At 44.5% G+C, this 14,737-nt stretch overlaps 3 protein-coding genes across 4 annotated transcripts; 2 read left to right on the top strand and 1 right to left on the bottom strand.

The window, feature by feature from the left end:
• The first annotated feature begins 710 nt into the window (after positions 1–710).
• On the top strand, positions 711–6,495 carry LOC108594878 (platelet binding protein GspB). Its single transcript, XM_017980015.1, has 7 exons — positions 711–788; positions 2,103–2,319; positions 2,378–3,285; positions 3,928–5,259; positions 5,329–5,437; positions 5,498–5,760; positions 5,941–6,495. Exons 1-7 carry the CDS (start codon positions 711–713, stop codon positions 6,493–6,495), a joined length of 3,462 nt encoding a protein of 1,153 aa, XP_017835504.1.
• A 937-nt stretch (positions 6,496–7,432) lies between these two features.
• LOC108597354 (uncharacterized protein CG5098) lies at positions 7,433–13,361 on the bottom strand. Of its 2 annotated transcripts, XM_017983861.2 has the most exons (7): positions 13,111–13,361; positions 12,376–13,025; positions 12,159–12,317; positions 11,762–11,952; positions 11,287–11,705; positions 8,334–10,987; positions 7,433–8,264 (listed from the first exon to the last, which is right to left on the bottom strand). In XM_017983861.2, the coding sequence occupies exons 2-7, from the start codon at positions 12,445–12,447 to the stop codon at positions 7,719–7,721; spliced, it is 4,041 nt and encodes a 1,346-aa protein (XP_017839350.1). In that variant the 5' UTR covers positions 12,448–13,025; positions 13,111–13,361; the 3' UTR covers positions 7,433–7,718. The 2 variants fall into 2 exon arrangements, with proteins under 2 accessions (XP_017839350.1, XP_017839352.1); XM_017983863.2 differs by lacking the exons at positions 12,159–12,317; positions 12,376–13,025 and having other exon boundaries at positions 13,111–13,360.
• Positions 13,362–13,701: 340 nt separating this feature from the next.
• On the top strand, positions 13,702–14,613 carry LOC108595794 (thymidylate kinase). The gene is made up of 3 exons (XM_017981085.2): positions 13,702–13,857; positions 13,913–14,279; positions 14,339–14,613. The coding sequence occupies exons 1-3, from the start codon at positions 13,776–13,778 to the stop codon at positions 14,535–14,537; spliced, it is 648 nt and encodes a 215-aa protein (XP_017836574.1). The 5' UTR covers positions 13,702–13,775; the 3' UTR covers positions 14,538–14,613.
• The last annotated feature ends 124 nt before the right edge of the window (positions 14,614–14,737 follow it).

The raw sequence follows: 14,737 nt of genomic DNA, 5'->3' as shown, positions 1-14,737 counted from the left end.
AAACATTGACTTATACACTTCAAAAAATAAAAAAAAAACGCCACACACAGCGAGCGACTCTTAGATTGTTATTTGAAGTGGGGCAGCCACACATTACACACTTCAGCAGCGTCGGTTGGCCACTCCAGAGCAAAGCGCCGTGTCTGTGGTAAATCCCGGTTTGAGCCTTTTGAAGTGGTTGACTGTCGGCTCTGCAGTCCTTTGTGCTATCCTTGTCTGCCATAAATCAATCTAAATAGCTAATTTGTTAGCGCATATCAAAATTAGATGACGGCTGTTTAATTACTTATTCGCAAACCAGTTCTCAGGCAGCGCAACAAAAATTATAAATAATTGACTTGGCGGCAAGTGATATCATTTAAAGATTTATGGCTTGGCTTTGCCTAAAACGTGCTGCTAATTTATGGCCAACAAAGAAGATATTAAGCGAGCGTGATTAGGAATTTGAACAATTGATTGCCAGCCCTTGAACAACTCAATTCGAGTACTGATATGTTAATAACAATTACAACGTTGGCTGCAAACCACACGGGGAAGAAAAACTTGTAAGCCAAGCAATTTATTTTGTGGAGCAGCTCGAGATGCGCAGCCAAACGCCAGTTTAATGAGTTTTTCCAGTTGAGTTGTCTGGCATTGTTTTCGTCTAGTTTGATGGATCATTGAAAACAATGAGTAGTAAAACAGTTGCTGGTCAATCGACTCGCATAGATATGAATAATGATGGACATGACTTCCTCATTGTTAACGAAGCCACCTTGCACTTGATAATAACCCTGAAAATGTCGAATGTAACAAATAGCGTTACACATTGCCCAAAACCTTCGCTGAACAAGCGTAGTTTGAGCTGAAAGTAATTTAATTATGCAGCTGCATTTAAATAAAGTAATTACAATTGTCTGTCTAAGCCAGTGGCAGCGATCATTAAAATACAATTAGTATAGTCATTATATAGAACTGATTATGGTTTGTTGACATTGAGGTTATTGACTTGTCTCTAAGTAATGCCACACCCTAAGAAAGTTTTAATTATAGTATGTCTGCCTACACATGCGCGTAGCTATATTGAATAATTTTTTACATCATCCAACTGTTGCATGCCACTGATCTTATATAATCGATTAAGTTATCAAAAGTTTACCGCAGACAGTTAAAATGGCCAAATAATTAAATGTTGATTTTATTTATTTTCTGCTCTTCACTTTGTTGATTTATTTCTTTTGACGCTTTTGTCTATGTGTGTGTGTGTGTTGGCCGGACAAAGACATAAAATTGTGCGCTTTGCGCTTTGGCAAATTGTCGGCGACTACTGTTGCATATATTTTTATACATAAGTATTATTTATTCAATATCAAGTCGCGCACTTTAAATGACATGATCGGGCAGCGTTCAAGTGTTTTTCAAAAAAATTTGCATTTTGTTTGTGGAGTATGCAAGTTCGTTGCCTAAGTCTTTCGTTTTTGCTTTCAATTTCAACTGCTCAAGGAAACGTTTAGTATGAAATACAGTAGCTGCCATAATTGACTTTATCAGTTCCTTCATAAACATGCCTAAAGTATTTCAAAGTTATGTCTATTTGATTCGGAAATTGAATTTCCGTCACATCGAAAAAATATGTCGAGCGAGCTACAAACAATTTAAAGGTCATTATCTACTTTTCCTTTTATTATTTCAAGACAAATTAAAGCTTGTCTTATGGCTAACTGACGAATGCGACTAGCTATGCCCACACACAGCCACACTGTGCGCTAATAGTCTAAGCACAACTGTTTTATGGTCATTTGCTTTGATTAAATAAATCAGCACACAAATATTTTATGAACGCCAAATTCGATTACGTGTTCAGTCACGCCTCCAAGCTATTTGGCTGTTGCTGTTGCTGCTGCTGCTGCTGTTGTTGTTGTTGTTGTTGTCATGCTAATGAGTCGGCGCGCCCGCTCTTACGTCGCACAGCGTTTTGTATTCAAATATAAATATTTTCAACAGCAACTTGTTCACTTTTAATCAATGAATGCTTATTGATTCATAATTTATCAATCAGCCGCATGCATAATGCCCCAACGCTGTTGCAATATTAACATATGATTTGGGCTTTTCACTTGCAGCTCATGTGCTGGCTAGGATTACGTTGGCAGCTGCTGCTGCTGATCATCGGCTGCGTGGCAGCGCAGCAGGCGCATTTTGAGGATGCGGACAAGTCGAGCGACTATACGGATCAGCAGTTCGATCTGCGGCACACCATACCAGGCACACCAGGCGTGGACTATCCTATACTAAGCGTCGTGCCACAGACCAGCTTTGTATGCAATCAACGACACGAAGGTAGGCGCTATAAAATTCAAAAATATTTCAATTACTAAGTCTGCTGCTGCTTTGGCAGGCTACTATGCGGATGTGGAGAGTCGCTGTCAGGCGTTTCGCATCTGCGCACACACTGCGCGCTCTCCACAAGGCTTTGGCTTCCTCTGTCCCAACGGCACCATCTTCAGTCAGCAGAAGTTTGTTTGCGACTGGTATCGCAATGTAAACTGCGACGAGTCGGAGCGTTACTATGATATGAATCGCGATAATGTTGTGGGCGACATGCAGCAGATGATGGAGCGTGTGCGTCAAATGATGGAATATCCAACGCAGACTATTTCCAAGGCTTTGCAGCAGTCGACGCAAACTCATCATACGCTCAGCAAGGATCTGAGCAGCTTGAGCGGCGTGCTGGCCCAACCAGCCACTGTGCCCGCGCTGCGTGGCGAGGACATCAAAAGCGAAGCTCTGCCAGCTGCAGCAAGCGGCAGCGGCAGCGCTGCTGCTGATGTCTATGTCAATAGTCTGGGCGAGCTCTCCTCCGATCCTGGCATACAGTTTGATCATACCAATGCTCACATCATTGCCGAGTATCCGCGTGAGTATCATTTCCAGAAGCAAAAGAATTTCGCCGCACGCGTCAATGCCGGACTGGAGCAGCTGGTTGAGGGCAGTGCCTCGAGCGAGCAAATGACGCCAGACTATATCAAGCAATTACGCACTACTAAGGATGAGGCACTGCAGCTTGATTTGGTAGCCAATATAAACAATTTATTGGAAGAAGCTTCCACCGATGTGGAGCCGAGTGTGTCAGGCTATCAAACTTCAGCGCCGCAGAAGCTCAAACAGCCATTTAGATTCTTGAGTCGTGGCTTTGCCATGCAACCAACTAACAACGACAAGAGCAGCGTGAGGAGCAGCGTTAGCTCTTCTTCTAACTACCTTTACAACAGACCCAAGCAGACGTCGGGCATAGTCAGATTAACGGTAAGTAAATGGCATGTTAATAAATAATTAGGCACGCTCGTAGAGTAAATTCAAATTTATTGAAGCAGACTTTAGAGTCATTTTATTGGAACATTTATTCTTCATAGAATTAGTAACGCTCGCGCTTTAAAATGTAATTTTTGCTCTAACGTCGTCTCAGATAGTCTTACTTTTACCTATATTGTTCGAATTTAAAACTTTGAAGAGCGAATTTAATTCAGATTCGACTGTTTTAATTAAAATATAAAATGTAATGGTGCAAATTTGTTTTAAGCAGCATAACGAGCAAATCAATTCAAGAATCAATTGATTTTGCTAAAGTTAAAACTAAAAAGATTTTGCTGTCTACTAACTTTTATTTTAAGTCAGCAAAAGAAATTGTGTTAAAACAGTATTATTTTTTAGGCCTAATATAATTTATATATTTTGTACTAATTATTTTAATTTGCGTACTTTTTTACGAGCGTTTACTGTAGCTTATTTTGCCGCAGCTTATAAACTATGTATACTATTCTATCTCTATCTCTTTCAACTTTCACTTTTCTTCTATTCTCTTTCAATCTTTCAATTCTAACGCTATTCTCTACTACAACTATCGCCTACAACTCACACACAAAATTTACATAAATACATAACTTAAAGCCCAATGAGATACCCATTGATGCTCATAAAGACACTGAACATAAGCATAAATTCATTAGCGATAAAACTACAACAACAACAACAACAACGACTACAACAAAAACGCCAGCGTTGCTAATTGTGCCAACTTTGCCGCCAGCGTTTGCAGCAGACACAACAACAAAGCAGCCAACAACTTATGCATTTAAAGCTCAAAGTAATTATGAGACTCACTCAGCACTTTCTCAGTCGCTGGCTGCAGCGCTTACGGCCAGCGCAGGACTCGCTGAACAGGCAGAGCCAGCCAAACACGACGTGGAGCAGGAGGCACAAAAGTTATTGCTGGCGGGCGTCAAGTTGACTTCACTTGCGGAGCAAGCTGCTGTGCCCAGCAGCACGACTACAGTTAGACCCAGAACCACCGCCAGCTTGAGCAGCAGCACCAGCGCCATGAGCACATCCACGGAGACGGTCACTGAGATCAGCAGCACACAGGAGCGCATACGCAGCTATAGACGTTTCTCACAGAAACGTGTGAGCAACAATTTGCGTCGTCAAGGGCCGCAGCGCGGCAGCAGCACAACAGCGCGACCAGTGACAATCAGAAGTCGCAGCACAACGACAACAATAACAGCTCCAAGCAGCACGACGCCAACGCGCAGCTATGCAGATCGCCTGGCAGCAAGTCGCTTGCGACTGTCACGCTTGTCGTCTAGCACAGCTAAAACCACAGCAGCAACAGCTACAACAACAAGAGCAGCAGCAACTACAAGCAGCACGGCAGCAACAGCTTTAGAGCCTTTGATTGCTGGCGTCGAACAGAGTCCAAACAAGAAGCTCATTGTGCGTGATATAGAAAAGGAAACTAGCCAGCGACGCGGCAGTTTTGAAAGCGTGCAAAACAATCTGCAGCGTTTTCAATTGCAGCGTGGCAATCGCGTCTACACGCCAGCAACACGTGCCAGCAGCAGTAGAAGCAGCAGCACCACAACCTCCTCAGGACCAACAACAGTGAGAACCACTGTGCAGCGTGGACGCAATCGTCAAGTTAGCTACAGAACCCAAGCGCCATTGCAGCGCACGCGTGCACCTACAACACCCCGCAGCAGCGGCAGCAGCAGCACAACAACAACAACAGCTCCTCGCACTAGAGCAACTGCAACTACGTCAGCTGCTCTGTCCACATTGTCACAACAAATCTCAGCCATTGCCTCTGGCTACAACTACACACCCGCACCCCCCTTGAACACACTCACACTCAATCATAACGCATCACCAACTTCCACACAAAGCACTTCCAGTCTATCCACTTCCAATGCTTTCCTGCCCTTTGATAAGTTAACTCGCGCCATTGTTGATGACTCAATTTTACAGAATTTCAAGAGCAGCCATCAGAGCAGCAGCAGCAACGGCAATGGTTATCACTATCAAAAGCAGCAGCAACAACCACAACGACAACAACAGCATGTTGTTAAGCCCAACAGCTTCAACTTTGCAAAGCCAACGGCAGCAGCAGTCACAACTGCTCCAGGTAAGTCGAACAAAATAATGAAACAAACAAAAATAATTGAAAAATATAAAATTGTTGCAGCTGCAGTTGGTTTGACTTTGCCACAACGCACGCAGCAGCAACCAATCGTGCTGCCAACAATTCCTGGCATTGTTATTGCACGCGCAGAGGGACAACGCATTGAGCCAAATGCTGCTGGCAATATTATTCAGAATCTGGTCAATAAGCCGCAGACCAAGAGCACGCCCGCAAGTTCTTATGTAGCATTGAGTGATTTTCTGACAACGAAGTTTGGCAGCACGGATGCTGCAAGTCCCAGTACCTTGCAACAGCAGCAGCAGTCAGTGCAGCTGCAACCACAGCGTCAGCCGCAGCGACCACAGCAGCAGCAACAGCCACAGCAACAGCAACATCAGCAGCAGTTGAGCTATATTACCCAGCGTTATCAGCAGCAGCCACATCAACAGCAGCAGCAGCCCCACCAGCAGCAACGGCAGCCACAGTATCAAATGCAACAGCAACAGTTTAATCAGCAACATCAACACCAGCAGCAGCATCAACAGCAGCCACAAATGCAGCACCAACCCATAAGCTATCAAAACCAATACCAGCAACAGCCTTATCGCCAACAGCAGCAGCAGCAATTTAACCAACAGCAACAACCAGCTGCGATGCCAGCAAATCAGCAAACTTCGATACAAGCCAATCAGCAACCTTACCTAACGCCAAATGTATTCTTGCCCTACAAGCAACAACAGCAACATTTGCCTCTTTTCCCACCACTAGCTATTGGCGCAGCAGCAACTACACTTGGGCACATGAATGTGAATTTGCCAACTCTGGGCAATGGCCTACTACCCTCACCCACATTACAGGTGGCGCAGCGTCGCAGCGATATAAACGTCAATGAGTTGCCATTGAGCAACATAGGGAAAGCAACCGCCTCTGGCTCGGAGCAAGCGCGTGAGAATGCATTCTACGCCGGTCGCACCTCCTACCAGGTGCCGCAGAGCAGCATTGGTCGTCTGCCCAACGATAGCATCTCCCAGCTGATGCGTCAACGCCGATATCGTTATTGACAGCGACATGAGATTACTACTACTAAATAGCTAAGTTATTATTTATATTAAGTTAAATATTTGTATGTAATGATAAATTAAATAAAGAAATGTTAAAACCAAAATAAAGTTTCTTATGGGTGGGTGTAGTTTGTAGCTTGGAGAGCAACAACAAAACCTATGTTGTTACCAACGTTCAGTTGTAGCCAATTCAAATTGAATTCTTATATTCAAATTGAATATACTTCATTTGCTAATGCAATTACCCAACAAATGGCAAGCCTAGTTACTATGAAAAAATGTTGAAAACAAATCTTTAGTTATAGTTGTTGTTTGCTCGTCTTCTTTTGTGAGATTAAATTTTTATTGTGTTTAGAATTTTGCTTATTATATGAATACAAATACAATACAATGTTTTATGCATTACTTTTACATGTAGCTATCGTTATTATCAGTATTAATATTTAATAGTAAATGTTAATATTTATATTGTTGTACAATATGCCATTTTGAATAGTACTGTGAATGTCGTTTAATTGCTTTCAAACATTTTGCTATTAATTGTTACATGCTTAGCTTAAATGAATGCAGTGCATACAATGCAATTAATTTGATCAATCATCGCATCAACCAGTATATATTATATTATATAAAAATTTAAACGTTATGGCATGGAGTATTTGTTTATACACACAAAATTGCATGAAACAAAAAAAAAAAAAGAAAAGCAATGGAAACAAAAGCATTAACAAACGTGTGATGTAACTTCATGTAAGTGCAATGAATGTAAAAAACAAGCAATGTAAAGTATTTGTTGTGTATACGCATTATAAACTAAAAAGGTACTACAGTACAAAAGATACTAAGTACTAGTTATTTGTATAATCAATACAATAATTTACATTTAATATAAACAATTACGAAAACTAATTGATTAAAAACTATAAAACTGTCGTCAACTCGTTCAAATGTACAGCGATTTATACATAAACAAAAATCAGAATTACAGATAAAAGTTTAGTTTCAAAAACAGTATGGAGAAAGTGTCTTAAATGAACTTTTTACATGCATGCTCTTTAACAAAGTCGCTTGGCTGCTGCTCTCGCTCTCTCCGTCTCTTAAACTTATGTACAAATTTGAACAACCACAAAATTGTATGTGAACACCTATGGGAACAGGATTACAGGATGCGACGGTCAACGCTCGACGACTCCCATACGGCATTTCATAATGCGCACGCGTACTCAGGGAAGCAGGTGCACTTGGAGAGGCGGTGGCAGCGGTGCTGGCTGTGCCGTTGGCACAGTGCTCTGCACTTGCGGCGGCGCTGGCAAAGGCATTGCTGGTATTGCCGTTGGTATTGCACTCGTCTCATGCTGATGCAGCTCACAATACACCTGGCGATTCTTTTCGCTCAGCCTCCAGTTGGCATCGCGCGCACAGGGCACATGGGCGGCCGCCTTGCAGGCGCGTTGAAAGCAGCAGATATTGGCGCCTGGCTGTGCGCAGCGCACGCACTGATAGCGCGTACTATCCCAGACAGCGGCATCGAGTCCATTGACATGCGCTCCAATCAGCTGTATATCATTGGCCCAGATGGCGCAGTCTTCGTGCATCCAAATCTCGTAGCCAAGCTCGGAGGTCTTTGACATGCCGCGAAATGTTTCCGCAAACTTCGCCTCGTGACTGCAGTCCAGCGGATCCTGCGAGGAGCACTGCGATTGCGACTCGTGTTGATCGTCGCTGAACGAGTGCTGACTGTCGTGGGTTTGCTTGCGCTTGCGTTTGTGCTAAACGAAAAACAATTAATTAGTTTACGTCGTGCTATGCTGCAATCCTTGATAGAGCCTGCAACTCACCATGCTTATTTTGGGCGCCTGCATTATATGCGCCAGTGTGGCGGGCACTACGGGCAGATTGCGTTGCAGCTTGACCATGTCGGCGCGCTTGCGTTTGCTGACGAACAAGCTATCAATGTCCTGCGCACCCGTCGCTGGCAGCTGCAGTGCCGCGCGGTATTCCTCACAGTCGATGGAAATCAGATAGGGGCCGAACAGATCGCCCAGACCAAGCTTGTGCGGCCCACGCTTGCAGAAGACACAAATCCAGCTGGAGTCTGTGGTGTCCGCATCGTAGCGATTGCTTAATGTGGAGCTGTGCATGCCGCGCAGGTTTTTGCGCTCATGCGGCGTCTTTGTATGCTTCTTCTTGGTGTGCTTCTCATTGAGATCTTCGGCGTTGTGTGTGTTCTTAATGCTCAGACTGCCGTCGGGTTTGATGAGTACGAACGGGGATTTGAAGCGCAGCTCGGCAGCGGCGCCACCATTGCCCGTAGGCGCCGGCGTGCTGTCCTCATCGGTGCTGGGCGGTTTACGTAGATTGTTTGTTGCCTTTTTGTTGTTCTGCTTTGGCGCTGCTGCTTTCTTGCCTTTGGGCGCTGCTTGCTTCTTCTTGCTTTTGCTTGTATTGTTGGCCTTGGCATTGCTGGCTTTGGCTGCTGCTGCAGCTTCGCTTAGTTTGCGCGCCAAGGCGGCAGCAGCAGCGGCTGATGTGCTCGGCTTATCGTCATCCTCGCTGTCTAGTGCCAAAGCTGGAGCTGGCTGCTTTTTGCGGCCTGCATTCTTTTTGGCTTTAGCTGCTGGCTGTTGCTCCTGGAAGGTAAAACGCAGCAGCGATGGATCCATGCCCATGGATAGACGACGCGGTGGCATGCAACGTGTGGGCGGCGTACGTGCTGTCAGCTTAGCGCTGGCCGGCGGTGGCTGCGGAGGCGGCGCAACTGCAGCTTTGCTTATTTCCGTTGGAGCCTCAGCGATTGGCGGCGGCGTGGGCGTGGCAATGCGTATGGGACTCGGCATCGTAGACTTCATGGACGCCTTGGTAGCCATGGGTCGCACCTCAGGCGTAGGTGTGCTTGCTGCTGGTGGCGTGCTTGATGCTGATTTGGGTTCCAACTTGGCAACACTATCTAAGGCCAGCTGAGCGCTGAGGTCATGTGTTGCTTCGGCAGCTGTTTTGGTTTCATTAGTTTCTTGCTCTGCGGGCTCATCCTCAATGCCGGCAAACATTTGCTCCAGCTTGTCCTCCACCTCGTTAAACTGACAATCTTCAGTTGCACTTAATGGTTTGGTAGCAGCAGCAACTGCTGGTGCTGCTGCTGCTGTTGTTGTTGTTGGCGGTGTTGTTGCTGTTGCCGTTTGTGGTGGCGTTTGATTGATCGCTGTTGCCTCCTGGTCCTCTTCTTCTTCATGCACACTAACCGCCGGCTTGGCATCTATGTTGCCCTGCTCCATTAATGCGGGCGATGCCGGCGTATCCGCCACAGTCACTTTGTTGTTGTTATCCGGCTGCAGCGGCAGTTGCTTGATCTGCGTGGCTTCGCTGCTCTCCGGCATGCTGTGACTGCTGCGTGTAGCAGCACTAGAGCTGCTGGAACTGCTACTGCTGCTATTGCTTGGTGGACTGGGTGGCGGTGGCATTTGCGTAGCGCTGCTGGCGCTGGCATTTGTCAGCGGCAAAGGCTCCTCCTCATCATGTTGCTCTCGTATCTGCTGATGCTGCTGCTGCTGCTCTGTGAGATTGCGTTGCAGCAGCGCCTGCCGTTGCTTCTTTGTCTTGGGATTACTTGCATCGTTGAACAGCGCACTGGAGCTATTGCTATTGTCAGCGCTGATGGCTGGCGGCGTCACTGAACATCCATTCTCCTGTGGCTTCAGTCCAAAGTGCTGAAAGTCCACAGTATCGTTGCCATTTTTGGGTGAGTGCTTGGGACTGCAGCTATTGCTTTGTGGACTGGGCGTGCGTTGTTTCTTGATGGGTTCGCTGGGCGTCACGCGCATCACTTGGCTGGATTTGCGTTTGCGTCGCTTGCGACTGTTGCTGCTGTTGCTATTGGACTCCAGCGACTCTTCGTTTGAGGTGGTCATGTAAGGCGATTCGGGCGCCTCTGGCAGTTGTTTGTCATCCGCTGCTGCTGCTGCTGCGGCTGTTGCTGCTGGTGGCGTTGGGGTCGGCGCTGGTGCTGCGTTATTGCGATATGCAGTCGTTGTTGATAGATCTGTTATAATCGTTTGTGGCTCCTCCTCGTGCTGCTGCTTGGGCAACATGTCGAGATTCGTTAATGGCGCGTTGCGGGAATGCATTTGAGGCGTGTGCGTTTGTTGAGGCGCTGCAGCTTGTTGCTGCTGCTGCTGCAATTGCGACTGTTGCTGCTGCTGCTGTTGTTGCTGATACGGCGAGCTGTTTATATGCGGCGCTGGAGGCGCCAACAGATGACTATGCGTTGCGCCTGCATAAAGCATATGTTGCTGTTCTTGCATATGTTGCTGCTGTGTGGGCGGCGCATAGCCAGCATGCAGCGGATGATGATGATGCAGATGCAGCTGGTTGTAGTCCAAGGGTGACTGTGGGGTTGGCGGCGTCTGTGGACCATTGTATTTCATATTTGCTGCCGCTGGTGTCATGTTGTATGGCGGCGGCTGCTGCTGTTGGGAATAGTTGCGCAATGGCGAGGCTGTAAGAAAAATTTAACGTATTTAGATTATAAATAGTTTTTATGGAAATTATTAAATATAATATGATTATAGAATACAGCAGCTAAATAAAAGCCGTGCCTTTTTTAATTGTAGAAAGATCAAAATAAAAAATAATAAAAAAAATATTTAGATGTTTGATGATTTAGAATATTTATGTAATTATTTGAAAAGTACAAATTATTTATATCGCGACAAGTTTATGAAATAATACGATGGGATAGCTTTAAGAAATTAGTTCGTATAGTATTCTATAATCTTTGATAAAATGCATGCTTACGTTTCTTTGCATGTTGCTGTTGCTGCTGTTGCAAGTTGTGCGCGGCATGTTTGCCCGTTTGTGCACCGCCAGTATAGCCGCAGTCCTTGCTATTCATATCCGGCGAGTTTTGCAAATTTTTGAGCTGCGTTAACTTGAAATTTTCATCACGTGACTGCATATAATGTGGAGACGGCACATTGTTGTTGCTATTGCTTGTGTTGCCGCTGCCGCTACTATTGCTATGATTGCTGTTGGTGTTATTGTTTTTAGGCGGGGTACTGGGCGGCGGCGGCAGCAGCGATTCGCAATCAGCTGCACCGCTAGCACCATTGGCATTGAGATATTTGCTGGCAGCAGCAGCTGCAGCCGTAGCGGACATGCTCTGCAAATGTCCTGGCACAGCAGCTGTGGTCGGCGCATTTGTGGTCAGATTATGACTGCAAAAAGTCGTTAATAGTTAAAAAAGTCGTTGAGCTCATATAACGTTACTTACATCGTTGGGTAAGTTGGCGGCACATGCAAATGTTGCTGCTGTTGTTGTTGCTGCTGCTGCTGTTGGCCAGACTTGCTCAGCGCCGGCGCAGCGGTACGACTCGATTGCAGCGATAAATCCATGGAGTCAAAAGGCAATGTTGCTGTATATGGCGACGCCAGCAATGAATTCATTTGATGATGATGATCCAGCTGCAAAAATTAACAACTCAAGCATTAAATTTGTATGAACAAAGAAATCATAAGTGAAAGCAAAAGCAAAGACAAATGAGACACAGCTAAATGGATTAAGGATTTGACTACAGGTAGAAGTTTGCAGGAGTTTGGTGCATGCGTTGGGTTTTCTTTTGGGAGGTAGGCATAACGAGCGACGAACAAAACGAACTACAGGTAGTTACGTTTTTATGATTGGCCGACATAAAATTATAAAGCGCATCGGGCGTTGGTGGCGGTGGCGGTTGGCCGGACGGCGCATGCCAGGCCAATGGTGACCGCACCATGGATCGCTCATTGGACATGTGCGCCAGTTGTGGCTGCCGCGGTATATATGATGGTATCTGCAGAGATTAGTTGTCAGCACGGTTTGTTTTGAGCTGCCGGCAAACGCATACTTACTTGCAGCGGATTCCATGAAGGATTCTGTGCCGCCTGACTCAAATGGCCATGCGGATGATTGTTGTTAGACATGCTGGGGGGAGCTAAGCTAAGGCGTAACTAACTGAACATACAGCGGCTGAACACGTGAGAGGTAGACACTCCAAGTCCTTTTATATCCTAGTTAAAGCGATTGTGAGTCACAAGAATGCGCAATTATTTGCTCTTAGCACATAACACTTGCACTCAGCTAAAATGGTTGGTATAAAAAACTAACGTATCTATAAGGCCATACGGCATAATAATGTCCTAGCTGCTGTCGCCCATTTGTTTACTTTGCGTACACCTAAAAGCCGCGATTGTCACAGCTGCATTTATTGCAATATTTTCATGTAGAGCCCTTGCGGCTATTTCTTTAACGAGTATAAACAAAATTACACGCACTTTTTTCACACCATGCACATATCCTAAATATCCACCCACTGGCAAAGGCAAAACTTTTCAGCTAGCGGTCCTTGCGCGATTAACAGTCGATAAGTTATCGACAGTGACAGCGTTGTTTTGCATGCCTGTCCCTGTTTTTTTTTTGCCTGAGCGTTTAGCACGCGGTCTTTATACCCTTTTGTATGTGTGTTTATTGCCCTTATTTGTATTTTTTATAATTCCATATGCTGTTAGTAATTGTGATGATTGGTGGTTAAATCACAGGTGATCATTAGTGGGGCTAGTAAAAGTTAGCACTGTTTTGCCAAATACCTAAGTTTCTCCTTCTCCCTCTTTCTCACACTCGAGTGCAGCGCATTGCAGTTTCGTTGTGACGGCTTTTTGCGAATTTCTTGTTTTGGACCGTAAAGGCAGGCAAAAACTTAGCCTTATTAAGTTTACACTTGCACTTTAAAGCATTGGTGCGTTTAGTTAATACAACTTGCATAGGATTTTACAAATGCCGCGTATAAATATTTTCGTTTACGCACGCGTTCTAATTTGTTTAAAACAAAATATAATTTACGTGTGCTCTGCTTCTTTCCTTTTGGTTTCTGTTTTAGTGATGTGACACACTATCGATAGACCAATTATGTCGTTCGATGTTATCTAAATTTGAATTCACTGAAAATTCGGTTTTTTACTTTAAAATATTATTTTGCTCACTAATTTTAAGCGTATAAATGAAATATGTGATTGATTATAATTTAAGCTATGCGGTACACCATAAACGTTTTCATATGTTCGAAACACGCGCCACTACCAATTTTATAGCAGTCAGCTTTTGTTTTCATTCAAAAACAGCTGTGCAGCCCTATTTGCTTTTTGATAAGCAAACAATCGATTGTTACTGTAACATTGTGGACTACAATTTTTGGCGGGGTTTTATTACAAGACATTGTGTTAATAAATAAAAAATATATAAGGATAACAATAACATGAGTGAACAAAAACGCGGCTTGTTTATAGTCTTTGAAGGCTGTGATCGCGTGGGCAAAACAACACAAAGCCGACTGCTGTGTAAGTAGTTGAAATGCATTACACACTAAGTTGTTATCAACTGTTTACTTCATAGGCGAGGGACTACAGCAAAAAGGGGTGGATGTAAAGCGGATAAACTTTCCGGATAGAACAACGTCAATAGGTCAGGTTATAAATTCGTACTTGACCAGCCAGGTAGAACATTCCCATCAGGTTATACATTTGCTTTTCTCAGCAAATCGCTGGGAGCGCATAGAAGACATCAAGCAGGAATTGCTAAATGGCAAGACATTGATCTGTGACCGTTATGCTTACTCCGGTGCAGCGTATTCAGTGGCCAAGGGACTCGATTTAAAATGGTGCTGTGCACCCGATCTAGGGCTGCTCCAACCCGATGCAGTCATATATATGAAGGCAAAGCCGGAAGCTCTGACAGCGCGTGGAAACTATGGCGATGAACGGTATTTGCAAAAAAAATTAACAATTTCTTATAGATTAATTTATTTTTCTTATGGTTTAGCTTTGATAATGTGGAGTTCCAACGCAAAGTGAGCGACGTATTTGACGGCTTCATGGCTGAGCAACGTGACAAGGACAGCTGCTATTGGCATGAAATCGATGCAAGTCAGTCCAAGGAGGCGCTGCAACAACAAATTGCTAAAATTGTTGAAAGTTTGCAATTGAAAATATCTACAAAGCCGTTGGTTGAACTCTGCTGAGCCAACGATTTATTAACAGTTAAGCCAATAGATTACGCTATATATAATTGTAATAAAATGTATACACACAAAAACAAAATGCGGTATAATTTAATGTTTACACAAAGCTGCATGCATAAATAACAAAACTGTTTGAACGAACGACTGTTTAATCCTATTGATTTACAACCAATTGAAGCGCTAATGCTAATATTTGCTTG

The sequence above is a fragment of the Drosophila busckii genome, chromosome 2R (genome assembly GCF_011750605.1).
Source record: "Drosophila busckii strain San Diego stock center, stock number 13000-0081.31 chromosome 2R, ASM1175060v1, whole genome shotgun sequence".
NCBI lineage: Eukaryota > Metazoa > Arthropoda > Insecta > Diptera > Drosophilidae > Drosophila > Drosophila busckii.
This window is presented reverse-complemented; position numbering and strand designations above follow the sequence as displayed.